Source organism: Rhipicephalus sanguineus, chromosome 8 (assembly GCF_013339695.2).
Source record: "Rhipicephalus sanguineus isolate Rsan-2018 chromosome 8, BIME_Rsan_1.4, whole genome shotgun sequence".
Lineage (NCBI taxonomy): Eukaryota > Metazoa > Arthropoda > Arachnida > Ixodida > Ixodidae > Rhipicephalus > Rhipicephalus sanguineus.
In genome coordinates, this window is record NC_051183.1 from 34,614,016 (window position 1) to 34,642,014 (window position 27,999).

General features: G+C 43.0%; 1 protein-coding gene across 1 annotated transcript; it reads left to right on the top strand.

Annotated features, from left to right (window-relative positions):
• The first annotated feature begins 22 nt into the window (after positions 1 to 22).
• LOC119401703 (alpha-soluble NSF attachment protein) lies at positions 23 to 27,999 on the top strand. The gene is made up of 10 exons (XM_037668631.2): positions 23 to 306; positions 8,022 to 8,101; positions 10,241 to 10,357; positions 11,309 to 11,355; positions 12,032 to 12,109; positions 13,341 to 13,396; positions 15,225 to 15,309; positions 17,521 to 17,625; positions 19,012 to 19,080; positions 21,555 to 27,999. Exons 1-10 carry the CDS (start codon positions 215 to 217, stop codon positions 21,702 to 21,704), a joined length of 879 nt encoding a protein of 292 aa, XP_037524559.1. The 5' UTR covers positions 23 to 214; the 3' UTR covers positions 21,705 to 27,999.

A 27,999-nucleotide genomic window follows, 5' to 3' on the forward strand; every position in this document is an offset into this window, starting at 1 on the left:
CACTCGCATCACACTTGCACACACGTACGGGAGCGTTGTGTAGTCGAGTCGATACACGCACGGCAAGGTCTGGCTATGCTGCAAAGGCCTGCGTGATAAAAACATAAGGAAACCCCTTGCAACGCGAACTTCGTTCCTAGCCGGTGGTGCGTGTTTCAAGTCCCGTTGTGCTCGTTTAAAACGTTCGCCGACTGAAGTGCGCCCAGCAATTACGATGGCGGACAACGAGCAAAAAGCGATGCAGCTTGTGGCCGACGCCGAAAAGAAAATCAAGTCGGCGCAAGGATTTCTCGGATCGTTATTCGGGTGAGTTCGCGGGTCTGGCACAACGTAGCGAGGGTTAGCTGTCAGGTTCAGGTGCGATGTTGACTAAGGTTTGTTGTGTTTACTACCAGGCCAGCAGCCCAAGCGCTTTTACAAGGCGGTGCGGAGTTTTCCTGTCCACATCAGTGTGGCTGTTGCCGCAGTGGTGTGATCACCCTCAGTCTCGCACACCTCTCTGACTCATTTTGGTGTCTAAACTACGAAATCCGGGTTACATTCGTATCATTGTTTAGGGTGTCTTAGGCCCTTCGAATGTTAGCAGTTTTAACTTGCATACCCGTATGACCAAAGGGGGGGGGGGGGGGTATGTGCGGCAGTTGTATCCTCGCCTTGTCGTTATGTCAATCTGCAGTGGCGACTAACAGCGGATCCGCATTCTTTCAGTTTAGGTTGCTGACTCGCCACTTCAACTACAGTTTCCACCCGCTTGCTACGCGAATATTCGGAGTGCGTGAATTTAATGAAGACGAGGGAATGTCAGATAGGATCAGTTAACTCGCGATGTCAACATGGGTGTTTTGTGACCCAGGTAATACCGTTGGCTTGCCGTTTCGAGGCACGGTGTTTGTTTTCCGAGTTGGCTAGCCGTTGTTATGGGCTGTATGAGCTGAAGATGCTGGCTTCGTGACGTTGGAACTGTGTTCCGAACGCTTAACGCGGGAGTTATGCGTTTATCCTACGATTCGTGCAATGATCGACCTCACCGTGTCATGACTTGTTTTGCCTGAGCGGCTTGCGCTTGGAGAAGTCGAAACCCGTGCGATTTCGCATCATAACCTGTCATAAACCCCGCGTCATAATCCACGTAGCTCATCCGCGTTATATCGCTTTGTGGGGAAAGAAATTTCACCGAGAAGCACCTCCGTAGTGTTATTCCGCATTCTGAGACAGTTCCGCCCCCCTTTTCTTGAGCCGTCGCCAATCGGGATGCATAATCGAATGTTGTATCAGCGCCTAGATGCGTTCTCTGCCACCGGTATCGCGCAAGAGAGTGTTTGCCGGTGTCGTGCTATTAGATAAGTACCCTCCTTGTTTAACTGCTGTCTGAGACAAGAGGTACTGCGTACAAAAGGGTGCCTATCGATCGATTCGCTGACTGTACGAAGTGTTTTTTGGTCGCGCCTAGTTGCGTCGCGGAATGATGAAATTGCTTGTTCATGGTTTCAAAACGACCACCCCTATATCTTTGGAACGTAACGAAGGCAAACCTGTCCAAATAAAGACAAAATTGAATCACCTTTAACTGTATGTTATCCTAAAGTTCACTAGAGAAACGAAAGGTGTGTGTTTAGTGTGATGACCCGCATACTTTGTGATTAGAACACTTTATTACCTTTTGTTTATAACCGATAACCTGTAGAGGCACTTACTGTGATCTTATCTATCGACACGTCCAGTACTCCCCATTGTTCGTAGGAATAAAAAGACTAAAAATCTGAATTGATGTTCGGAAGTGTCACAGTGTTGGTGCCTGCTGGCATAGCATTGCTGCTGTATTTTTGGATGGGTGTGTGTGTATTTTTGTGTTTCAGGAGACGAAGCAAGTGATAACAAAAATAGATAGGGCAAGCTCATACATGCACATTAACTTGTTCTGTAGGTGGCTTCTTTTTCCGTTTTACTGAGCAAGCAGGAAGTATGATAAGTGCCTAATATGATGGCGATACCAGGAAGAGATAAGATAGCTATCAATGGCAAAATGCAGGAAACCACAGTTCATACATCCTGGGGCCATTTTGGGAGATCTGACGGACAGTAAAATTTAGCTACAAAACAAGCTACAAAATGACTTTTTCATCCTAGCTTTGTACTCTAATAGGTTGCTGGTAAGTGATCAAATGATTGTTCAATGTATCCCCTTCAGCGGCCGTGTGTACAATTAATTGTACACATAAACTTCGAAGGTGCGTCACGCACCGCGTGTTTCTTCGAAAGGCTTGAAACGCATTGTGCACATTCGTGCAGGCTTCCTGAGTAGACACAACTAGCAGTCATTTAGCTTCATTGTGCTTCATATTGCTGCGGAGGATCACTTTGCTGGAGACATTACCATGTTTGACAATCGTTCGACCTGCCGCGTTCCAAGACCAACGTCAAGAGTTCTTTTCTTTGCGTGAAACAAATGCAATTAAAAAAGCTGTGCGTGCATTTTGGGCCTAATATTTGGTTCTTTCTATGCAAGGATTCAAGCTTACTGGTTGCAGAATAATTAGATATTTAATTACACGCTAATTAACATTAATTACCAAAACTCACACAAAACAACACATTCCTTTATTTTTTTGCTTGGAATGTAATACTGAGTGCCTTAGAATCATGCCATGCGAATTTGACGCATTCGCAGACAGTGCATCATAATTCGTGCATGAAGGGAGAATAGAGAGAGAACAAATGTAGGATACTTCAAAGCAGCTTATCAGTCAACGGCTTGAATAGTTTGAGCTGCTTGAATATTTAAATTTCCTAGTTGAATCATATGTGAGTATTGGCAAATAACCTTTTTATCATAGAATTGTGTCTAGGCCATGTCTGAATCGTTAAACATGGAAAGAAAAGTTCTGCACAACACATCTTGATTTATAAAAATTCTCATATACATTATTTGATACATCCAACGGTGTTCTCAAGAAATATTCTTGAATGAATGAACAGAAAACTTTTTTTTTTTGCGCTTAAAAAACTTAAAATCTCACAAATGAGAAAATATTTACTGGAATGCAGTTATATCTCATCTGGTGTAGGCATAACAGTGACGGTACTGAAACAAAGTACAGCGCATGGGCATCAGCAGGGGGATGCAAGAGGGGCACTTGCCCCCACCAAAGCTACACCAACGCTCCCTCCCTCCCCCAGCAGCGATGCAATACGGGTTTGCACCTCCCAAGACAATATCCTGCCTATGCCCATGGCACAGCGTGTGACCAAATGCATAAAAGTAGAGTTGTTATTTAAGGAGCTAAGTCAGTTTGACGAGATTGTCCAAATGAAAAATTGCTTTGTCCACAATCAAAGTCAGAATTGTTTGCTGCCCAATAGTGAGGCATCCTTATAGAGTGACTGCAGATTTTTGTGCGTTTATAGGCATCTGCAAACTTTCAATTGGGAACTTCCGTGCAGTAGCTGCTGCTCTTCTGGAGTGCAGTCATTCTGAACTTTTGATGCTTGAATCAGTCGTTCTCTATGCAGAATTTCAGTAAGCATTGCCATGCTTACGTTGTGGGGCCTGAATACAGTGCTGCTCTCAGAACACACGGAGACAGTTCACGCTGTTGGGCAACAACCACGTGAACATTTATTAAGCACTGCTTTTACATAACGGCAAGCTCGCTAGCCGAATCTAATACACAGCTAGTAACCACCCGCTAAGTAACTTTATACAATGCCAATACAATACACAGAAAAAACATAACACACACAATGTACTGCGAATGCGGCGTCGCCGATGTTCGACTCACCACGAGGGGCCCGCAAAAACGAGCTGCGGTATTGTCCACCATGGACCCACCGCGGGAGACGTTCATCCAAGCACGCTACCTAACACCAAGAAGGCTCGCTGCTGTTTTCTGTACGCCAGTCTATCCTTGCCGACAGGGCGATGCCACCGCGCCACCTTACACCGCGTGATCACAGCGCCACCTCTCGTTCGGCAGCTGTTAAACCTAACTGCGGCTAATTCTCGAGATGCGCACGCGCCATGAGGCGCAAACGACTTTGCAGGCAGTGATAGCACCCCCACAACGTATGAAGAATGAAAACTTCAAAATTTTGAATAGCAAATTCTCATACGCTGACAAGTCAAACGAAAAGGACTGCCCAATTTTTTGAAATTGTGGAAGTTTGCATGTCTCTGTAATATTACAATATGACATAATAATATAATGCAAAATTCTAGTATTATATTTATATTGCATTGTTATGTTATCTATAGTATGTAATAATAATATTACAATATTAATCTCAAGAAGCCCAAAAGCCATTATGTGTCAAGGTAAATTAGAGCGTCTTTGCCTTTGCCTTTATTTCTGGCTATAATGAGTATGTTTGCAAAAACAGAAATTGTTGCTGCAGTAAACAAATTATGTGATAAATGATGAATCAGTATTTGATTTACTGATAAACTGCCCATACCTAATTTATTAAAAATGCTACTATGGCCTTTGCGCTGTTTCGCTCACTTGAATTGGGAATTTTAACCATCAAACATGACGCCGCTGAAATGATAAACAAATTAGTACTGGTGTAATTAGATGGTTAGTCAGTTTGTCAAAATTATTTTGGTATTTTTTGAGGGAACGCTGGGAGTGCAGTACAAAATGCCAACAGTCGCATCAACTTTATGGGCACAAGTGCAAGGAAAGACCTACTGCCTTCAGGCATTCCATTCGTGCATAGTGCATTATCAACTGATAACCGATGTGAGAAATCTAGCACTTGTGTGCATAGTACGAAAGCAAGATAAAACATGCTATCTGTGCATGTGTAATGTTCCCACATTGACAGCTGCAGACATGAAGCATTGTAAGGTACTAAGTACCATGTATCTATCAAAACAAAAGAAAAGCTACATGACAAGACCGACATGGTGCAATAATCATCATTTTTATTATAAAGTGTGTATGTATTTGTATGTGCGTGCATATATGTGTTGAGATGTTCTATTCATGTTACACGATTGATTATACTTCTATTCTATTACTGCTATGTTTATACTTACATATGTACTTCCAAAGTGCCAAATGTTTGATTAATAGTTCTGATATGTTGATTTGTAGGCTCTCGCTGCTCTAACCTTAGTTACAAACAGTTTGTTCTACATATTTATACTAGTGCTAACAGGAGGTCACTCTGACAGCTTTTTGCTTTGAGACGTTCTTCAGTGTTATATTTGCTTTGTAATTTTATTAATGTCTTACGTTAATAAAATGATTGATTGAATGAAAAAAAAGAGGGGGGGGGGAAGGGGCTTGTAAAGCTATAAGTGATGTGTAGTTAAACGAAAGAACACTCAGATTTAAACATAGGGGACTAAATTTAGGATGCTGCCAGCTAGGCATCTTAAAGGAACACCAAACAAACACTAACAAACAAACTGGGCACGAGGCTTTCAACAACCAAGCCTCTTGAAACCATTTGTCCATCAGTTTTATTTATTTGACAAGTTACTGTCACTGCTAAGATGTGCCCTAATATTCCACATGATGATGTGGAATAGCTTGTATGCTTGGCATCGTTCAACATGATAATAAATGGCAGCTTGGGACTATTCATGCACAAGTTACATACATACTGGATTATCTGCTTTACTGCAAACATGCTTTTAAATATCTTTAAAGTGTCGCAGGTCTCTAAAATAATCTTGGCGACTTGAAGAGGCGAACACTACTTGGAAGGATAGATTGCTGAGGGACATTGACAATTAGGCAAATTTTAGTTAGCCGTAAATAATTATATCACAACACATATCTTTATTACAGAATAAAGCAGCGATGAAGTAATAAATACCTGTTTAGGATGAGTTCCTTGTACAGTGCCATGCTTGAGTAATCATTTTTGCAATCCTAGGATGGGATCCATAGATGTTTACATAACCGCGTGGTGATGTAAATATGCTAAGTGCTGGTAAGTGCTAGCTAGGATATCAATACGTTTTGCCCCAGATTTTGAGGCCCTTTTTCTCAAAAGTGATGCTATGCTGAGGATTTCTTCCATGTGAATATTACCTTGATTCAGCAGTTTGGGGACGTGCTTGAATGCCATTGATTGTGCAATCAATTAATAAAAGTAACTTAATTATGTAACATCACTGCTTAACTTGCCTTGCAAAGTAGTAGTGTCTTTCTCTTCAAGTTATGCAGCGGATGTGTCGGGATTGCTGTATACTGCAGATGACGTTAAGTTGATTTTGATGAAAGCAGGCAGCCTGTTTTATTTACACGTGCAAGGATGAGTGTTCATTCATTGTAGCGTCAGTTCCATCCCATTGAACAACTATAAGAATAATAAAAAACAGGAAGCGGTGGCTGTCATGCCATCTGCAATACACAATGGCTCTATTACGTCACGCTTGCAGGCACTGCATTTGGATTGTCAATCTTACACTCTTGTCAGCATTTGAAGTGGCTCCAAATAGAGGAATCGCTTCAGCTCTATTGGCAGATTGCACCTATGTGCATGCAATAGAACAGTAACAGCTTTATCAGCAGATTACCCTTCTACATTACGAATAAAACAATAACTTAAACTCTATTAGCAGATTAACCTTCTACACTACCAATAAACAATAACATCGGCTCTGTTAACAGATTACTCTGCTACATTATGAATAAAACAATCACTTCAGCTCTATCAGCAGATTACCCTTCTGCGGAGCAATAAAACAATAACTTAAACTCTATTAACAGATTAACCTTCTACACTACCAATAAACAATAACGTCAGCTCCGTTAACAGATTACTCTGCTACATTATGAATAAAACAATCACTTCAGCTCTATCAGCAGATTACCCTTCTGCGGAGCAATAAAACAATAACTTAAACTCTATTAGCAGATTAACCTTCTACACTACCAGTAAACAATAATGTCAGCTCTGTTAACAGATTACTCTGCTACATTATGAATAAAACAATCACTTCAGCTCTATTAGCAGATTACCCTTCTGCGGAGCAATAAAACAATAACTTAAACTCTATTAGCAGATTAACCTTCTACACTACCAGTAAACAATAACGTCAGCTCTGTTAACAGATTACTTTTTTACATTGTGAATAAAACAATCACTTCAGCTCTATCAGCAGATTACCCTTCTGCGGAGCATCAAAACAATAACTTAAGCTCTATTAGCAGATTAACCTTCTACACTACCAGTAAACAATAACGTCAGCTCTGTTAACAGATTACTTTTTTACATTGTGAATAAAACAATCACTTCAGCTCTATCAGCAGATTACCCTTCTGCGTAGCAATAAAACAATAACTTAATCTCCTATTAGCAGACTACCCTTCCGCATCATCAATAAAGCTACTTTTGCCATGAAAGAAGCCCTGATATGACAACAGAGAGTTACAGATGAAAGACAGAGAGCAACACTGCCTTAGAAGAACATGCAGTTGAGCTAGTAGGTGGCTAATCCAATCAGCACACACACACACACACACACACATCACATTCCACTGTCAAAGATTCGCAGGGTCTTACTGCTAACTGTTTATTCATTATAAAAATACTCGCACATGTAAAGCATGTGATGCATTGCAATCAAGACTGTCGAAAGCCACTGCCATCAAATTTAAGTGGGCTCGTTTCCCAACCAGGGGGCCACATTTTAATGGGGGCGAAATGCAATAACGCCCAAGCGCTCTGATTTAGATGCGTGTTAAAGAATCCAAGGTGGTCAAATTTATTTGCGAGTTTCCTCACTGCAACGTGCCTCATAATTGTATTGTGGTTTTAGCACATGAAAAACCTCAGAATTTGCAGTGTAAAATGATGCCCTTGCAGTGTAAAATGCCGCCACGTCATCATGACAACTTGTCAAAATGTGCGCGATGCATGGTGGCCTTATCTTGTCTGTGAGCCAATAAAATTGCATATCATCATCATTACCAGATTCACCAAAGCGAATTTTTTTTATAGCTGGTGTTTAATATTGAGCCTTCGTTTCCTCATCCGTGTTATTTCAATTTTCTTGTGCGCAGGAGCTCATCTAAACTGGAAGAAGCATGCGAAATGTACGCACGTGCTGCCAACATGTTCAAGATGGCCAAGAAATGGAGTGGTACGTTCTATACATCACCATTATTTTTTATTATGTTAAGCGAAGCTTTTGTAACTCACAGATTTGGCCGTCATACGTGAAAAACCCGGCGGCAGCATGCATACAGAAGTGCAGCCCTCGAAAGTGCGCCAGTCACACGCGTATCTGTATGCGCTGTTTTCCAACAGTTGATGCTCTCTCGATCGTAGGCTTTTCGGCCATCACTCGTTTATCATATGGCAATCTGATCTTTTATCGAAGCCGCTTCTCATTTCACGTTGCCACATTTCATTGTTGCCTGAATACGAATGTGTGGCTGTCATTGTTGCTTGTAGCAACTAAAGTGTTGCGCTGGTAAGCATGTGGATGAAGGTCCCATTACCAGCACGGAGGAAGGGAACAGTTAGGAGGGAGCATTACGCAATGTGAAAGAAACAAAGTAGTATGTCAGGCATGAACACACCGCCCCGCCATGGTGGTCTAGTGGTTATGGTGCTCGACTGCTGACCCGAAGGTCGCGGGATCGAATCCCGGCCGCGGCAGCTGCATTTTCGATGGAGGCAAAAATGTTTGAGGCCCGTGTACTTAGATTTAGGGGCACGTTAAAGAACCCCAGGTGGTCGAAATTTCCGGAGCCCTCCACTACGGCGTCTCTCATAATCATATCGTGGTTTCGGGACATTAAACCCCAGATATTATTATATAGGCATGAACACACCAAGCTTCGCTTGCCCCCGTTTTCTTGATAGGGCAAGAGCTCCCGAATTTCTTTTTTTATTTTTGTTCTGGTAGTGTCGTGCTCTTAGGGAATTTCCCCACTGATGTCCATGCTTTCATAATCGCTGCATTCAGTTATCGTGTGGCCTGCTGTATTTATCAGGGAGATTATAATTCGTGCATTCTGTGGGACTTTTTCGTTCTGATCGAGTAAAGGAAGATCATAAGCTTTACAAAGACTGTTTTAATTCAAGGTGCTGCAGCTATGACACCAAATTTTACGGGCAGCAATTGTCATTTTTTCACCATTTTAACGACATCAAACATATGTAGACTTGTTTATTGCTGAATTTTATAGCATTTCATGTCACCTTATATTGCTATGATCTGCTAGCACCTATGCTTCTCAACATAAACATGAAAGTGCAACTTTAAGAGCATTGTTTGTTTAATAAAGAATTTTTCATAAGTAGCAGCAGCATTTAAATGCATCCTGCTACTAGGGAGCATTAAATGGACAAGAGCGAAGTTCGCAGTGACTCAGTAACTTTAACATATTTGCATTTTCATGTTTCAACAGGTTGCGGCAAGAACATTTCAGTTAACTCTGAAGATGAAATTTCACCAATTTGATTGCATTTGATAAGTTTTTCGTAAGCAGCAACATGTTCAAATACCCGTCATGGTGGCTTAGTGGCTGTGGCTTCACATCACTAAGCATGAGGGCGTTGATTTGGTTCCCGGCCATGGCAGCCATGTTTCTATAGGGACAAAATAAAAAAAATTAGGAGTCCTTCCCCTATCAGGAAAATGGGGGCAAGCGAAGCTAGGCGTGTGCATACCTGACCTGTTTTTCTTTCTTCCTATCACATTGCACTATGCTCCCTCCTAGCTTTTTGCTTCCTCCATACTGGGAATTGGACCATCACTTACGTGCTTAGCAGTGCTGCACTTCAGCTGCTGCAGGCAGCAATGGCCATTTGTGAAATAATGAAATGCAACAATGAAAGGCAACAATGTGGCTACGTGGAATGACAAGTGACCTCGATAAAAGAGTATGTTTCCATATCAGAAACGGCTGATAGCCAACAAGCCCATGATCGAAAGAGCAACATTTTTTGGAAAATGGCCCATACAAATATGCTTGCGCCACACCTTCGAAGGGCCTAATTTTGTACACCCACATTTCTGTACACTCGCTAGCACTGTTTTTTTTTTTTTTTTTTTTCGGAAAATATGCCGCCGCCACCAAAATCTGTAACTCACAAAAGCCTCGCTTAAAAGATGCCCATCTACTTATGATTTAGGTGTACGTTGAACTCCAGGTGGTCAAAATTAATGTGGAGACCCCCACTATGACATGTCTTGTAATCATATTGTTGTTCTGGTGCATAGAACACTAAAATATTATTAAACTTAATTGACACGCCTGAATGTATCCAGCGGCCGGGAGTGCTTTCTGCGAAGCCGCCAACCTCCACCTGAAGAACGGCAGTCGACACGACGCTGCGACCTGCTTTGTTGATGCTGGCACGTGCTACAAGAAGTCGGACCCACAAGGTAAAAAGCTTTCCTGTTTTGGGGTGGGGGTGGGGGGGAGGGGGTGGCCTAAAAGATTTCAGTTTTCTGTGACGAAAGAATTTTTCTTTGGGTATAAAACAGTTGGGCTTTTGAAACAATGAAGCAAATTACGGCAGAAGCATATTTATTTATTTATTTATTTATTTATTTATTTATTTATTTATTTATTTATTTATTTATTTATTTATTTATTTATTAACTTAAGGATACCTTGCAGGCCTAAGATGGGGCATTGTGTAATGTGGGCAGTACATGATGTGGGTGTCATGATACATTGAATATACGATGCATACAGACAACAGCAGTATACATCACATAGTAATAACTCAAGTGATTAAAATGAATAATTAGTTCATGCAGTATTAGTGAAAATGAAACACTGGTAAAGACAAAACATACACAGTAGACTCTCAGAAAACGGAAATCTCTTAAACGAAATTGCTGCCTAAATGGAACGATTGCCTCTAATATGATTGGTTTTTTGCTTGAATTCTGCACCCCTGTTCATCTCTCAGTAAATGGAACTACTGTTAAAATGTCCCTTCAGGTCTCGTTTAACGAGTCTACTTAATAGGGGATTAATTACCAAGTATCTTTCTTCATTTGACGCGTGAGCAAACAAAACTATTGAAGTTTACAGGGGAAAAAAACTCAACACTGTGATGCTAATACAGTAGCATTGTACAAAAACGGTCCAAATAACACAGAAAGAACACATATTCTAAGTACACATGGTAGCTTCTACATGCTTTCTGCCACATTTGGAATGGGCATTGTAGCAGCTGCTGTGGATATGCACAGATGGATAAGTGGCCCTTTTGAATCAGGGGTGTTGTTGAGCATGAACTATAAAAGACCTTGAAGATGTCGTTGACATGTCGATGGTTACATGGACAGCCTACTATATTTATTTTGCTTATTCTTGTTCAGAGGCTGTCAACTGCCACCTGAAGGCTATTGAAATCTACACAGACATGGTAAGATTTCTCGCTAAACATTTGATTCTGGACGGGAAAAAGAATGCTTAGTGTTATGTCATACTGAATGACTGTAAAATTCATTTGTGCTCCTGTCTAGATGTTTGACGTGCAGCCTTTATAGGCTTTGATTGCAGGCGTGTTTCATGTAAATGCTTTCTTGTATCTTCCGTGTCAAATTATCAGTAGTCATGAACAGTCAGAATGATCACTTTTAAATAAAGCAACATATCAGATTATGCTTTTAGGATATGTTGGGTGTTACGTTGTCTACTTAAACTTGTGCACAAATAGGTTTCTGATAACAATAGGCTCTCATAACTACCCGAACATGGATATCTTGGTTTGTTTTAACGAGCTCATTTCGGTGCCATATTTGTTCATTGTCTTTCTTTTCTCCAGTTCATCTCCAACACTATGGAAGCGGTGGTTTTTTATCAATGCTGTTTCAGGCCTTTAATTATGACCTAAAGTCGAAAAAATCGGGTGGCGCAAAGTTTTAGCATCCAAATTTTTAGATGTCCTGGTACGTTGGCTCTGTGGTTGCCGTGACAGTGTCGAAAAAAATCTGTCCTCGCCTGTGTTCGATAATTTGCGAAATCGAAGTTTGATATGTCGCAGTTCAACTGCTCTCACGAACGTCTCATTGCAAAGAGTCACTTTTTCCTGCTTCCAGGGCCGCTTCACTATTGCTGCAAAGCATCACATGACGATAGCAGAGATATACGAGTCAGAAATCGTCGACATTGAGAAGGTGTGTGTTTTTTTTTTTTTTTCATTTTGTGGCGTAGGTAAGTGCGTACAGTGCGGTGCAAAACATGCGCTTACCCTCGCCCTGTTTATAACTTGGTGCCGTCATATGGTGCTGACGCACAGAATAGTTGCTGCTCACGCACGCTAGTTAAAAATTTGGACGGCTGTACAGCTTCACTGCATCGTTCACTTAATCCCTGTGACTCAGTTCATGATATTGCTGGAACCCAAGTCTTGGTTGGAATTTTTGGAAAATAATATCAAGACACTTGTGGCAAAATGCAATGCGTTCAGCAACCACATTCAGTCCAGCCCAAGTCACTCGTTGAATTAAATGTCTTGGAACAATCACGCAGCTCAGTCTGTTAGCCATTCTCCGAGAGCGAGTGCGTACTGCATTCCAACACATTAAAGCCATTGCCCGTGCTTTGGGAAGTGATGTAGTTCTAGGTCATACATGCTGTCATCGGCTTTTCTTCCCCAAGTGAATGTCAAGTGTGAAGTGTTTAGACGTACGTTACACGTCCCGTGACTGATTCGTCTGCGGACTCAATCCCTTCGTGAACCCAAGTTGACCTGCATTGGCCATCGCTTTGCCCACTCCCATAGTTTCCATTTTCACTTATAGTAAGTGGATTCGGGCTTCTTTCTTGGACCGAGTCACTTGTAGAATTTTTAAGTCGCTTGTCGAGTTTTTTTGGGTCTCGCATTGTTCCTGCAGATATAGTTATTTTACTGCTCGTCGTGTACACTTATAGCGAGTTTGTCGATGACTTTGTGTAGCTGAGCGTTTAAATCAAAGATACCTTGGGGGAGTCAACAAGTAAACTTATTCATACACTTTGGCAAACATATAATGAACAGTGTGGCGACTACCCTGTAGACCTTTCTAAAAGGTAAATATGGGCTTTTGTTCATAGTAGCACATATTTTCACTGTACAAGATAATTAAAGTTATTTTTTTACATTCAATTCATATTTGAGTGACGTTTTTTACTATAAGTTTAAAATATTTTCAAGAATTAGAAAGATTATAAAGTTCCACTCCTTTCGGACTTCCTTGCAAAAGTCGCGCTGCTTATTTTTTTGAGGGGGGGGGGAGGGGTCTTCTGTTGGGATGATTATTTGCTTAGTGCAGCAGAATCTGGCAACTCTGCCCACTCCATGTTGAAAATGTGTTCCAAGCTATTTGTCCCATTTGCTGACCAGTTGCCTTGTCGGTTCTGTCGTAGGCCATGTCCCACTACGAGCAGGCAGCAGACTATTTCAAGGGGGAGGAGTCTACAAGGTACGTTAGTGCAAATAACTAAATGAGAGTACATGGTTGGCTTAGTAACATAAGTGACTCCTTTATACTGACATGTAGTTGGGGCAGTGCAAATAGGTTTCAACACTTCTGATTATGAGTTCTGTGATACCTGTGCCACAAGCGTGCACAAAACTGAATTAACCTTCTAATGCCTTAAGATTTAATGCCATTTGTGTAATGCCATATAAGCAACCCTAATGTCATTTGTCTTGTGTCGTTTGCCACATTATGTGTTCGCCAGAACTCATTCGACAGTGAAATGTGTATTTTTGATGCTACAGCTTGCACAGTGCCCTATAGTTGAAGTATTTAAAATAGCATGAATTGAAAAAATATTTTATACGTGACTTTGAACAACTCTCACGTTATTCCCCAGTTTCACTTGGTGAAATTCAGTTCAGCATTGTAATGGCCTTTATATGACGAGCGCCATGTTGCTTCTAGCTTTTGGATTACACATGCAATAGCCAAAGTCGCAATGGTTGACTGCAATGTTGTGAAAAACAAAAATGAACTCGATCTAGTGGCACCTTAGTATGCTTAGCTCTAAATTTCCCTAGCCTTGAACGTTCAGCAGGTTAGACACATGCAACGTTTCTTTTTATCGTTATCCGGAAATTGCTCATTTGAGAAGTCACTGTTATAGACATCATCCGGTTAAATGTAATTAAATTTAAAGCAGCTTGCTGGGCTAGTTGGCATACTGAACTTGGTGCATTTCCAGCACTTAGGCGAAATAGGGAAGAAAAAAAAAAGCATGCCAACACGGAAACATGCTTATTTCGCCTACACGCTGGAAATGCATCAAAGGTAATTAAATTTAGATGTGCGGTAGCTCCATGAAAAAAGAATTTTATTCAGGAACCAGGCCTTAATAACTGAATGTCATTTGTTGCGCCTCTGTGGTACGTGTATTAGATCCGATGACGCTGTTGCTTTTGCAGTGCTTGCATGAAAACACAAACCGACATTGTGGATGACTGCTTAAGCACTCTAGAGAGTTCTCATAATATTTTAATGTTCTGGAAACGGGACAGTGGTACGAACCAGAGTTTAAATAAAGGTGATCATCGCCATGTGGAATGCAGAAAAACTTTATTCAGGTCCAGTGGGGCGTGAACTAGTACGTAGCAGGCCGCTCCCATGTCGGGACAGATAGGCCATGTTTCATAGGGCAAGATAAGGTTAAAGGATAAGGATAATGCAGAGTTGGAAGGTTGTACGAAGTCGGAGGGGAATAACTGAAACTAGTGGAACTGCAATCAAACCTCATATTTGCGAAGTGGTATAAGACACGAAAATGGCTTTGTTTTATCTGAAAATTCGTTATGAAAGTATATTTGTAACACTGTCAATGACAAGGTTATTAATTTAATTCGTTAAACGATAAATCTTTATGTCTAGGTTTGACTTTTCTGCCCATCACTGTCACGATGAATGAAGCGTTGTAATGCCAGCATGCGTGAGCATTAGCGCGCAATGATTTCTGTCGTCCGCTGTGGCTCAGTATGAAACACCACACTTCCACAGTGCGGCATTGTGGGAGACGAAAGGAGGGAAGCGGGTTTGAATCTAACAGACGATTAGCTAACACAACATGGTTAGTTGGTGTGATCAGGTTAGAAAATGGGTACGACTGGACAGCTGTATGTTGCTGGGGAGAGGCATTCCACTTTGATCGCACATGAGTTCGCTGATGATGATCGTGGTGTGCTGGCAACAGTAAGCGGTCTTAACGGTGGTAACAACGATGACTTGTGTGACGGCGCTGATGGTAACGACGGCGACGACAATCTGGTCTGTGCAGCTCTGCCAACAAGTGCATGCTGAACGTGGCTCGGTACGCTGCCCAGCTGGAGCAGTACGAGAAGGCTGTCGACATTTATGAACAGGTGGGAACAGAAACCGGTGTTCCTTTTATTTCCATATTCATTCAGCGCTCTTGCACACAGAAAAGCGTGTCTTTCTGTCTTGTCTCCTTAAGTACCTGTCACTTGCGGTTAAGACGTTTTGTTGCTGTGCACGGTGTAATATTTATCTTTCTTATTACATACTAACGTATTGCTTGGGCTATATGCAAGGCTGTTGAGGGATTGGGACACAGACGTTACTCTGACATTAGTTTCGAAGTAAGGGTGAGTATTTACTGTTGATAACTGTAAAAGTCATCGTGAGCTTGCCCTAGAGGTGTGCACGGGCTCCGGGTAGCCCGAAAGCCCGAGCCCGGCCCGGCCCGCGGGCCGGGCTCGGGCGGGCCGACGTATTTTCACCTCGGGCCCGGGCCGGGCTCGGGCTACTTGGAGTTTTATCGGGCCGGGCTCGGGCCCGGCGCAAAGCCCGACTCAAGCCCGAAATATAGAGAATGAGCGGGAATTCTTTTCTAGCACGCATGCAGCGCCTTTTCCGCGACCGCCCTTTACCGCTTTTCTTTTCCATTCGCTACTTTAAACAAAAGGGGAGCAGGTAAAGCACTGCCTCTGTTGCACTCCGACAAACAGAAGTAACACCACCTGAGCTAGTGACGGCGCCACGCGACTGTTTGCGTTAGATTTAAGGCCAAATCCCATATGAGTGAAAATGCACGCGACAGCGACGAGCGACCCGACGTTGATCGCCTTCGTGCAAGCTGACGCTTGCATGGGCATACCTGGGCATACCCCATACAGGTGACGGCTTTGGCGAGCGAACTCCATTGTTGCTGGCATGAGGCCGTCTACTTGTATAGCAAAAGTGCCACGCTGTCACAGGTATGCAATGAAAATAAAATATTTGTTGCATGTTGGTACGTAAAACGTTTACCATTGTCTCGCAGTATTTTTATATGCACGTGCATAATTATTACGTCATTTGTTGGTGTACAGCTGATGTGCTTAGTACGTCGCTGATGTACATCCGGTTCGCGTGTTTTGTGACTTCCGGGTGATGAGCGACGGTTTCCAAATGTGAAAAAACCGAGCGATCGCGCGATTTCGAACACGCGATACATCGCGCGAACGGCCCGCAGCGAACCTTCAAAAAGTCGGGCCGGGCCGGGCCCGGGATGGTGTTTTCGTACGTCGGGCCGGGCCGGGCGGGCTCGCAGCCCTTTGCCGTCGGGCTCGGGCGGGCCTTCGACAAAGTCAGCAGGCCCGGGCCGGGCTCGGGCTCGGAAACACGGCCCGTGCACAGCTCTAGCTTGCCCTAACCCCCCCCCCCCTAATAAAAACACCTACTGGGAGTAAAAATACTGTGCACACACAAACATGAATGTAAGCATCGTATTAGAAGCAACAATGCTAGAGCATTGAGCTGTACAGCAATTTATATAATCATCTCAGCTATCCTTGCTCAGGCATTTGTGAAATAGGGTTTGTCATGTTTGAAGAAAATGTTGAACAATGGCGAAGAATGTGAAAGGATGTTTAACACTACTGTGATGTCCCCATACTCACTCTCTTTGTCATGAAATGCAATGCGATGACAACATGATTATAGCTTGTTTCTATTGTGTAAAGAAGTATAAGTACCGTATCTACACGACTGTAAGTCGACTCGAATGTAGGTCGACCCCCCTAAAATCGCACATCAAGAGAAAAAATAAAAGTGCGAGAGCATTTCATAAAGGAAATTTATTTACGATGTCGCTAAAGAAAACAATCTTGAATTCTGATGTGCAAAGCTGACTTCACCGCAGTGCTTCAAAGCTATGCAGAAAAGCTAGCTTCGCGGCAATACGCGGGGATTTTTAGAAAATTTTTGAAACTAGTTTCTGTTTCGATTGTAAGTCGACTCCCCCAACTTCGGACTTCAAAATTTGATAAAATGGATTGACCTACAATCGTGTAAATACGGTAGTGTTGGGTGTGTGACACGCTCACTAAGTGGCGTTGTCTTTGTAGGTGTGTGCACTGGGCTGCTATCGCGCAGTGATTCTATGACATTTTTTTAATGCCTTTTACCACCATTAGCCATCTGCGATTGGTCAAGAGGTGCGGCCCAGAAACTTTTTTCCAATAGTAGATGGCTAATGGCGACACAAACCATAAAAAAAGTAATAACATCGCTCCACAATACTGCCCCACGATTCTGGAGATATTTACAGATTGGTAGCCACTATTGTGCAGGTGGCAGCATCGTCCCTAGACAACCAGCTGCTCAAGTACAGCGCCAAGGAATACCTGTTCCGCGCTGCACTCTGCCACTTGTGTGTCGACATTCTCAACGCTCAGGTGAGCTTGTAATCTTCAGTGACAGATGGCTGGTTTTGATGGAGTGTGCCTTGAAAGCTGAGAATCATCATCTTCATCATCAGCCTGACTATGCCCACTGCAAGGCAAAGGCCTCTCTCATGTTCCTCCAGTTAACCCAATCCTGTGCTTGCTGCGGCCACATTGTTTCCGTAACCTTGTTAATCTTATATGTCCACCTAATTTTCGGCCTTCCCCTCGTGCACTTGCCTTCTTTTGGAATCCAGTCTGGTATTCTTAATGAGCTGGTGTAAGTGCTAGGTAAATACCAATAATGGCAGTGGTGATGATTAAGATCCCGTTATTGTGACACTGTTGTCACTGTTTCTGTGTTGCCACCATTAGGAGGTCATTGTCACTTTTGTGATCCTGTTGTCTTCTCATTCACTTTTGGGACACTCCTACCACACTGGTCACAATTGTGACATTGTGATGTCACCATCACTTTACGATGCTATTGTATTACTGTATCTTTTGTGACAATTTTATGGTGTCATGGTCACTTCTACAATATTATCATGCCCAGTGGCATAAATCCAGTTAAATCACGAGGGTGGACACGCATCTCGCCATAGTGGCCATTTTGTTTTTATTTTTATTTATATAAATATTAAAATCATGCTTTGAAATAGAATAAAAAAAAACGAGCATGGGGGGTTCCCAGCTCATGTAATTGCATTGTTCTATTGCGTCTTCTGCAAAAGCAGTCAAGCGGAAGTTGCAACTTCAGTAGTTTCGCATAGCTGAAGGGTATTGGACACAGGCCTGCACACACTATAAAATAAACAGGCATTAACAAAAAAAAGTTGATTGCACTATACTTAACTCCCAAGCAATTCAAATATATGGTCTTTGAAAGGTAAATCTCAAGAGGGACAATGCAAGGGATGTCCCCCCCCCCCCCCGCCTGAACACAAGGGGGGGGGGAGGGTGGACCCCCCTGACCCCCCCCCTGCCCCGTGATTTGCACCAGTGATCATGCCACTGTTACTTTTCTGATGCTGTTACACTATGTTACCAACTCTTGTGACACTATTTCAGTGTCACCACCATGTCTGTGACATAATCATTGTGTCATGTCACTTCAGTGGCACCATTAACTAGTCACTACCACTTTTGTGCCTGTCACTTTACAGTCACTTTTGTGCTCTTGCATTGTCACTGTCAGTTTTGTGTTGCTTTTGTCACTCTCGTGACACCATTATGTTGTCAACTTCATCACACTATTATCTTGTTACTGTCACATTCCTGATGCTTTTGGCTTGTCATTGCCACTTTTTGTGACTGTTGACATTGTTGGACTTTTTTTTTGTGCATCGCATTCTATGCGATTGCCTCAGCGTCACTTTTCCAAACCACCTTTTTCAGCATGCACTGGCCAAATATGAAGAGATGTGCCCCTCGTTCATCGACTCCCGGGAATACAAACTAGTCAAGGTGAGAATAGACATCATTGCCTTGTGCTTGAAAATTGTGGCAAGATTTTCTTAAAGGGGCCCTGCAACACTTTTTGAGCAGGGTCAAAAAGCGCTGCCGATCGGTAGTCGAGGCTCTCGAGAACACGCGAGCCAAATATTATAGCGATGCGCACGGTCTGGAATTTACAATAAATTCTCAAAGTCAGCTGAAAATCGCTCCCTCTTCTCTCGACAAATGATGTATTAGTCCACAAAATATGACGCGATTGTCGGCAGTTCCACCATTGGCTGATGTTATAATCACGATAACACCCTCATTATTACTTTCGTTGTTAATTTCGAGTTCAATAAGTAGATAATATGTATGTTTATATTCTGTTATCGCGTTAAAAACACCGAACAAACATTAATATTAGCACTTCCGGTCTCACCGACAGCTCGTCTGCTCGTAGTTGCGTGGTTCCGTTTTCTTCGCCATGCGCAGTGCCGAAAACGTGAATATTTCTGTGCTTTTGACCATCGCCGGTTGCCGTTGAGAGTGGCAGCCGTTCGAGTGTTGCCTCGTCCGCTGAGAACTGCATCGTCGGCACGTTCTCATGACCGACCGAGGCAGGGGCGCAGCATGTCTCCAATAACAATGCTGGCGTCCGGTAATGGCGGCGCTTCAGGGTCGTCTGCCAGTGCCGTCTTACGAGGCGGTGTATCGGAGTATGGGCCGAAACCGATCTCAGCTGTCATTCGTTCCAAACGAGCGCGCAGGTTTGCTTCCATGGTTGGCAGAGCGATGAAAACACTACGGCGTTCGAGGTGCACACCCAACATTACCAAACCGACGCGCAGTTTTCAAGCACGCGCGATACACAGTGCGATCGGCTCCGCTCGACAAGAACGACGCAAGCCGACCAGAAGTGGCGGCACAGACCACGTGGTTGCGCCCAGACGACAGAGAGAAAAAAAATGAAGAAAAAAACTCCGCCGGCGCTCTTGGGCGGAGCCTCGCTCCTCTGCGCTCCCGGCGCTCCCTCCGTCGACTCGCTGCCTAGCTTTCCGCGCGCTCGCGGCGTTGAGTTGAGGGAGAAAGCTGCGGAACGTGATCTCTATAATTTGGTAACACCACTTAGACTTGACGGATTCGAAAAATTTTTGCGCCATATGACTCGTGAAGAGTCATACGTCAATAATGAGACTATTCCAATATAACTAAGAAAGGTGTTGCAGGGCCCCTTTAAGCATTGATGGATGCGGTAACCTTTGCACTGTACTACATTGTTTGTACGATGCACCAAAAAATTGCATACAAGGTGTGTTGTCGGTTGGGCTGCATTGTACTTTCATGCTCTTTTAGGTTGTTTTAACTTGTAATGCATCTTCCTGGGCTCGAGAAGTATTGGTTAAACTTTTCTTGGCGTTAGCTATGACAACGTTGATGATGAGCTATTAAGAGGCCTCCGTCAAGGCACCTGCCACAAAATGTCATTCCCCTAAGAAAACATTAACTGAATAAAACAGGAAACTTTCACTTTATTCGTTGGAATCTCTCCATGCGATAAATACGGCTCTGTTTTGGAATGCTAAACCCCTCGGTTTAACGCCAAGCTTTGAAACATTTCAAGGCCACCTCCCCCCCTGCATGCATTGCAAAGAAACACGTGAGGTGCATTGATCACTTGGTGGCGACCATGTGTCCAAATTATAAAGTTCCTGCGTGCGAAAGAAAGTGGGCCTCATCACGTCTACGTATAAGCGCTCCCTCACCTCCTTCAGTTGGAAATACACTCAAACCTCATTATAACGAAGTTATACCTTACACGAAAATAACTTCGTTATATTCAAAAATTTGTTATAAATGTATATTCCTAACACTGTATGTATTGCAAGACTATTTTTTATTTACTTCGTTATAACCGGTATTGTTATATCGACGGTTCAGTGTATGCATCGCTTGGTAATCTAGCTGAGGCAGAGAGTGTTCGCTCTGGCAGTAAAGCTTGCCTTCTGGAGGTACGGTGACGGTCAGCCCAATTTCTTTTAACGTGCCTAATGATAAACTGAATAAAAAATTCTCTTTCGGTAAAACACGCCCCCAGATGGCACTTTAAAACTTCCTGTGATGAAACATAATTTGTAATTGAGGCGTGGTGAGGGGAACTTTAAATAATCTGAAATGGTTGAAATAAATCCAGAGCTCCTCACCATGGTCACCCACATAGTCACACTGGGACATTTTAGCGGTGCCGCCATTCACGCTCTGCTATAATGGTTCTGTGTTAAATGTACCATGGTTTGAAAACATTCTAGCTGCACGTTTTGCTCCATGGGTACACTAACATGATGAGATGATTATGGTGAGTGATACAGGTCTTGCAGCTTAAAATAACTACATGCCGACCACGACGGTTAGGTATTTCTGTACATGCCATACAGTAAACTGGCACTGCTAGAAGGTCCTATTGTTGTCTTCAGATGTAGAGTCTGTAATCGAATACTTTGTAGGCCCTGATCAGCAAGTTGGAGGACCAGGATGTCGAGGGCTTCACAGACACCGTGAAGGAGTACGACTCCATCTCTCGGCTCGACCAGTGGTACACAGTCATCCTCCTCCGTATCAAGAAGACGTTGCAGGAGACGCCCGACCTACGTTAAAAAGATTTCCTAACGGGGTTGGGTCAAGCATAGAGGACAAAAAAAGAAAGCAGATGTGATGTCCGGAGACAAGTCTTTGTTGTCTGTTCCATCTGCCCCTGCTGTGTCAGCATTTTTTTTTTTTGCTTCGTTTAAATCATTGTATTGGAGTTCGAAAGCTGAACAAGCGAAGAACAGTGGCCAGGATTGTTTCTGGCAACCTTTCTTGAGTACGATAACGAAGGGCTTGTTGCTTGTCGTCTGTCACTGGATTGGACAGAATGTGTAACAGGCCAAGGGCTGCATTCGCAAGGTAGAAAAAAAGAAAAGAAACTTGACGCTTTTTGATGCCATTGGCGCTTTCCGAAGATAAAACAAAAAGTTGGAACAATGAACACCTTGCTTTGTTGTAATTTACAGCTCAAGTGCGAGCTGTGCATTATGAAACACATTGCCAATCCACTCTTTCGAACTGCGTGAGATGTGTATGCAAGATGACAGACTGCACGTGCACAGCAGAACTTGGCAATGAACAAGTTCTGCAGAGTCCAGTTGTGCCTGATCAGTCATCAATCTGTTGTGTGTGTCCTGGCATCCATGAAGTCTCTTGTGGCAGCCTAGCCGTAAAAGCCATCTTTGTGTTGCTGTGACTAGTGGGTTGTCGCTTGTTAAAAATTGCTGTAGTTCAGAGATCCAATTGAACTCGCTCACAAGCAAGTTCTTTTCCTTCACTTGACGCGACTGACTCAGTTCAGTTGACACGTGGCCGATGTGACGCTGACCGAGATCAAGTGACTCTGGTCAGTGTGATTTTACTGTTTGGGGTCAATTGGCTCTGGTCAACATGACACTACTGTCTAGAGTCAATTGACCCTGGTCGTGACGCTACTGACCGGGGTCAATTGACACTGGTCAACATAATGCTACTGACTGGGGTCAATTTCTCTGGTCGACATGACACTACTGACTCGGATCAGTTCTGCACATCAATAGTGACATCTGTCATAGCACTCACAGAGATGCCTGTTGGTTTGGTTGTGCCAGCCTTCGCAGTCAAGTCTTGTGTTGTGTTTGGGGACTTGCGTGACTTGGAGGCTGTCATTTCTTCTAAACTTCGATGTTTCAGAGATCTGACTCTGACTCTTTTTTGAGAAGTGTGGATCTGCTCTTCAACCCAGAGTTAAGGCAACTCTGCATCAACAGTCTTTTGCACACTGCAATAGTTTAGTCTCACTCACATTATGGCAGATCTTAACGCTCTGGCAGTAAGCTGAAACCATAGACATTTTGCTGTGTTGAAATTATGAGTCACCCCACTTTCAGGCCTGCCGAGATGTTTTCAAGACATTTTTTTTTTATTTCACTGGAGTGCTATTTTAGTTGCATCATTACTGCATCACAACAATCTCGGAGTTGTTTGATTGGCACTTAGAGAAAAAAAACTGCGGATGGTACCGAACCTCATCTTTTTTTGTTTGGCAGCTCAATTGATGCCATTAGCAAGGTTCCTTTGATACATGGATCGTTCTGTACCTGCATATCGTTAATATTTTAGTCTCAGTTTATCATTATTGGCTCGTTTACATTGTTACCTATTTTCCTGCAAGATTCACTGTACCCCTGATGCCAACACTAATCAGAGCTCTTACATTATTTAAAGTGGTGACGACAAAGCAAGTGATAATAAATGCACCTTGTTGAATAACTGCGTTACGTTTATCATTATCGTACTGCGTTACATGATCGAGCGTAAGAATGGTCTCTCGTCATGTATCTCATGGCAGAGAGGTGAACGTCTGTCGTACACGTATAGCTATGGTAGTAATAGTATTTATGGCAATGCTAGTGTGATTTCTTTTTTCACTAGTACAGGCAAACTTTCACCTACTAAACCTGGGCAAGTCAGTCTTGGTACTCGTGGAGCAAAGGTTCTCGGTGACATGCCAAGGCTAGATCGTTTTTCGAGTGGCTTCGGAGTGTACTTAATTTTACGAGGAGCAGCGCAAAACACGAAGGTTAAGGAAGAGTGTTTTCGTCGCCTTTTGGTTTGCTCCTCGTAAAATATGTACGAACTTGCCCAAGCTTGTACTTTGTTTGAGTGTACTTAAGCTACATCTAGCTACAGCAAATACGATCCTATGCTGTAGCTTAAGCTACAGCATAGGATCGTATTTAAAAAAAAAAAGGCTTTCTTTCTGTTCAAATTTGCTGCTGCCCCAAAGACCTTCTCTAGCAGTGACTCTGCTTCCCCCATAGAACATTGAAAGGTGCCTCATGGTGCGATCTTGTACGCGTTCCAAAATAAGCACGGAAGCGTGGCGTTACATCCAGCCGCACGCGATTGGTCAATGCAGGGCCGTGACGTCTGTCGCGGTTCCCATTGGCCATTCGCGTGCGGCGGGATGTAACGTCACGCCTCCATGCTTATTTGGAATGCGTACAAGATCGCACCACTGATCTGCACCTTTATTGTCGATCATGACGAGGGAAGAAGGCATTCCCACTCAAAAGAAGCCTTGGCAGTCCATGTCGCTTATAATTCAGCCTGTTACTCTGTGCTCTTGCTTTGTTTGATTCATATCCCAACACGCCCTTTGTAACACGCATAGCAAATGTCTATTGCCTGTTGGTGTCTAGCCAGTTTCCATTTCTCGCATTCTACAACCGAGTTCGTGTTTCCATCTCAACTGAACTCTACAGCTTGCCGTACTGGTGCTATGAAGTCATCGTCCTCTGCGAAGACGAATTTGAGACACGTTGCATTGTGTTTCGTGTTGTCTACCTGCTGTGAAGATGGGTTTGTGTGTAGCCAGGGTGGCCAGCTGACGGTCGGCAGATAGCCTTTTCATAAAGGGCCCGGATATATGAAGCATGGTGGCAAAAAGTACACCAGCATGATAGTCGGGGAGGCTTATGTACTTTGATCAAAATGTATTTTCAGTTTGAGCTTTACTTCTGTGCCTAATTGACCTGTGCTCCACACTGGCAAAACAAGTCGGAACTACATTTTAGTTCACCATTTTGTGTTCATTGCAGTAAGCGACAATAGTGGAAGGTTTAGGACAGCTTTACGTAATCTTGACGAAAAGGGTGCTTCGGAAATGTCTCATTCAAGGAAATTCGTGGAAGCGAGATTGTGCAAGCTACACGTATCTTGAAAAAAGAGAAACAAGCGCAGATGAGATGTGTATGCACCAGTGCATGACGGTGTACCTCTGAGATTGAGGTTATAGGACAAGTAAGGCTGGCCACCTAGTGTGTGATGTCAGTGTGACATCATATAGAACAGTCAGCTGATGATGCTTGACGTGCGCTGCTACTGGTGCACAAATAAGTGACTCAAAGAGTTAACATCGAATCAATACTATTGCACGTTTGTGTGTTGTTCCACATAAGACGAAATGCCCTCTCTGGTAGGAAGTACAGTTGCGCACAAATTTTTTTGGAACACTGGCTCTGCAACAAACAGTTTCGCTCTGTTGAGGTTGCATGGTTCTATTCAGTTGCATATGTCGCAAAAGAACAGTAGAATTTGTGAATTCAAGACCTTGTGTTATAATTTTTTGGGGAATACTAGAGGTTTGTAAAGAGTTGTGCCCTATAAACTTATGTGGCCAACTGTACTTCCGTGTGGTTTTACTTGTACATAGCTAACCGCACATTTTGGTTGTGCAGTCACATAAGAAATGTTACACAGCATGGTCTTTTTTTTTTTTTTTTTTGCTGGCATAGTCTTTAGAGAAAGCTTTTCAAATGTGGCTCTAGGGTAAGCCAGTGTTATAAAATGCTTGAGTCGTAATAGATTCCAAAGAAAATTGTGGGCAGGCTAAAGGCATCTCGGACAGAATATTAGACCACTGACCCATTCACAATGAATTTTGCAATAACATTTGAAGTTCTTTGTGTTTGGCCTTTCCACTACATATTACGGTTTATTGACCATCAGAGGTGCGAATGGCTGTAACACTGCTGACAGTGGCAGAGTGTCGCAAGCGTTCGTGTTTCGCGCTGTCTGTGTTCAAAGAACGTGCATCCATCACTGCATGTTCATAATTACGTCTTGCCCATTTTGTTACGGTTGGCAGCTAAGTAGCACATAGCCCATCGTTGTAATACTAATCTAAAGCTGAAAGCTGAACACGTCATCACAAGATTACATTGCCAGCACTGATGATAGCATTGTGTCCAGTATTTTGTGAGTGGTAATTTGCATGTGATTGGCTTAAAAAACATTTGTAAAAATTTGTCTCCATTTTTTTACAAGAATGTTTGGATTTCCTTCTATAGTTTTATGTGAGACCCAAAAGCAGTAGTATTGGGCTTCGTAGGAAGCCCTTGCTTTTGTTCGGTTAGTTACCTAATTTTCTGTTGAACACGTTGAGGCCTGTGTCACAAACAAGCAGTCTATTTGAAATGATGCTGTGATTCTGCTAGCAAGTGTTGCAGCAGTTTCGAGTCCTGTCTTGCATAATGACTTTTCATGCATCCGACAGGTTCGGACGTGCCTTCGCAACCGAACCTTGTGTCACAGTTGCATTGGTCAACCCAATTTTCATGTTCCTACAGTGCTAAAGACCTGGACACAATGTGCAGCTTTTATTTCAATACTATTTCTTTTTTTACTTTCCGTCAAGACCAACAGAGGGTGATCTGGTGCTGAAATCAATTATAGTGTGTGGGAGTCGTGCAGTGTGTGGAGATGTTTGTCGACCTTGATGGTGTGGGCTCTTTTGAGGATGCAGTTTGTGGAGTCTTCTCGCAATTCTTTGACATTCAGATTAGTGGGCTGTTCTCCAAACTTCCTTACTGTCGCAAAACGTTTGGTGTTGCCGACTGCATGTTTGATCATGAACTCCTTGCAGCAATAATGGTATTTTAGTGCATGTCTCAAGTCCAGGGATATTGGGAAATGGTCTTATAGTAATCAAACGGCATTTGCAGGCTAAGTAACAACTATCATAATGAAGCTTTGAAAGGTGCTTACAAAATAACGGCCGAGTGGAAAATTTAACTAAAATGTCGAGGGGAAGCTTAAGTCCAGTTCCAGTGTTCCGATAAGATGACTTGCACATTCGTCTTGTGCTAGCCAAGTTTTAGACCATCGTGAAAACTAGTCTTCAGTGAGACGAATGCAAAAGTTCTTCCTCTCGTCGAAAGAGTGGCGCTAGACATACCTCTTTCTTTCCTGGTTTCCTTATCTGACTGCAATCACAACTGTAAGTGTTGAATACACGTTGAGCCAACTCATTGGAAGACTATGAATGACTGGACTAGAGATCAGTTCAGCGTTTATCAAGACGTGCTGCTGTAGGCGCTAGCACCAGATTGTCCTCTGTGTTAGTGTGAAACTGTGTGTACTTTGTACACGTGAAACATTGAGTGCAATATATCGCCGCAGCCTAGTGTGAGAAAGTGTTCAGCATGTCTGCAAACAAGAGCGTTGAAGGTTTCCCAATAGTAAACAGGTATACCACACGCATATATGCAGTGTTCTCGAGAGCATCATATTGGGCTTTGCATGTTGCAGTTAAGCCTTATCGTTTCAGGTTTCAAGGTGTAAATAATGTAAAAAAAAAGCTATATATGCACAAGCTATCGTTGCTGTATTCACCTGTGTCATAGCATTCCCTTCCCAAAGTGTTTTATTGTAAGAACTTTATCATGCTTTTTCCATCTTCAGTGCAGACTCATTTTCAGTGCCGATAGCATGTAGACCTGTGAAATGTATGTGCATCTGGTTTAGGACACTCATTTCATTAACACTCATGGTCAGTGCTGAGATAAGAGTTTCATGCAGTTACTGCTGGAGGCCAATGCAACCACGGTAAAAGAAGCCGCATTCCGATTTGTGCTTTTTTGTGTGTGTATTGCGACACAAATCAAGCTTGCAGAGATGTTCAGGGTTTTCGAGTTGATGCACGGAATTAACAGCCTGCGAAATGCAGGTTCAGCCTGTGCATGTTGAAGCACGAAGCTCAGCGGTTTGCACAAACATTGTTAGCGTCATGTTCTCATCTGGTGGTCACTGCATGAAACTCCGTAGGCGTTGGAGTCCGTAGGAGATAATTGCAAGCGGGTGTGGACTCCACCAGAATCAATGAGATTCTGTTCCGCATTCCATTCCAAGCTTGGTTGTTTGTACCTTAGGCCTTGATGCGAGAATGATGTCAGCAATTCTTCCTTTCAGAACCTTCTTTCCGATCTGCTTGTTGTGGTCAACGACACTGCCCGACAGAGCATGTATGTTGGCTGTGCAGAGTCTTGGCTTTGGGCATATATTGATATCTATTAAAGAATGTTATCTCAGTCTGCGTTA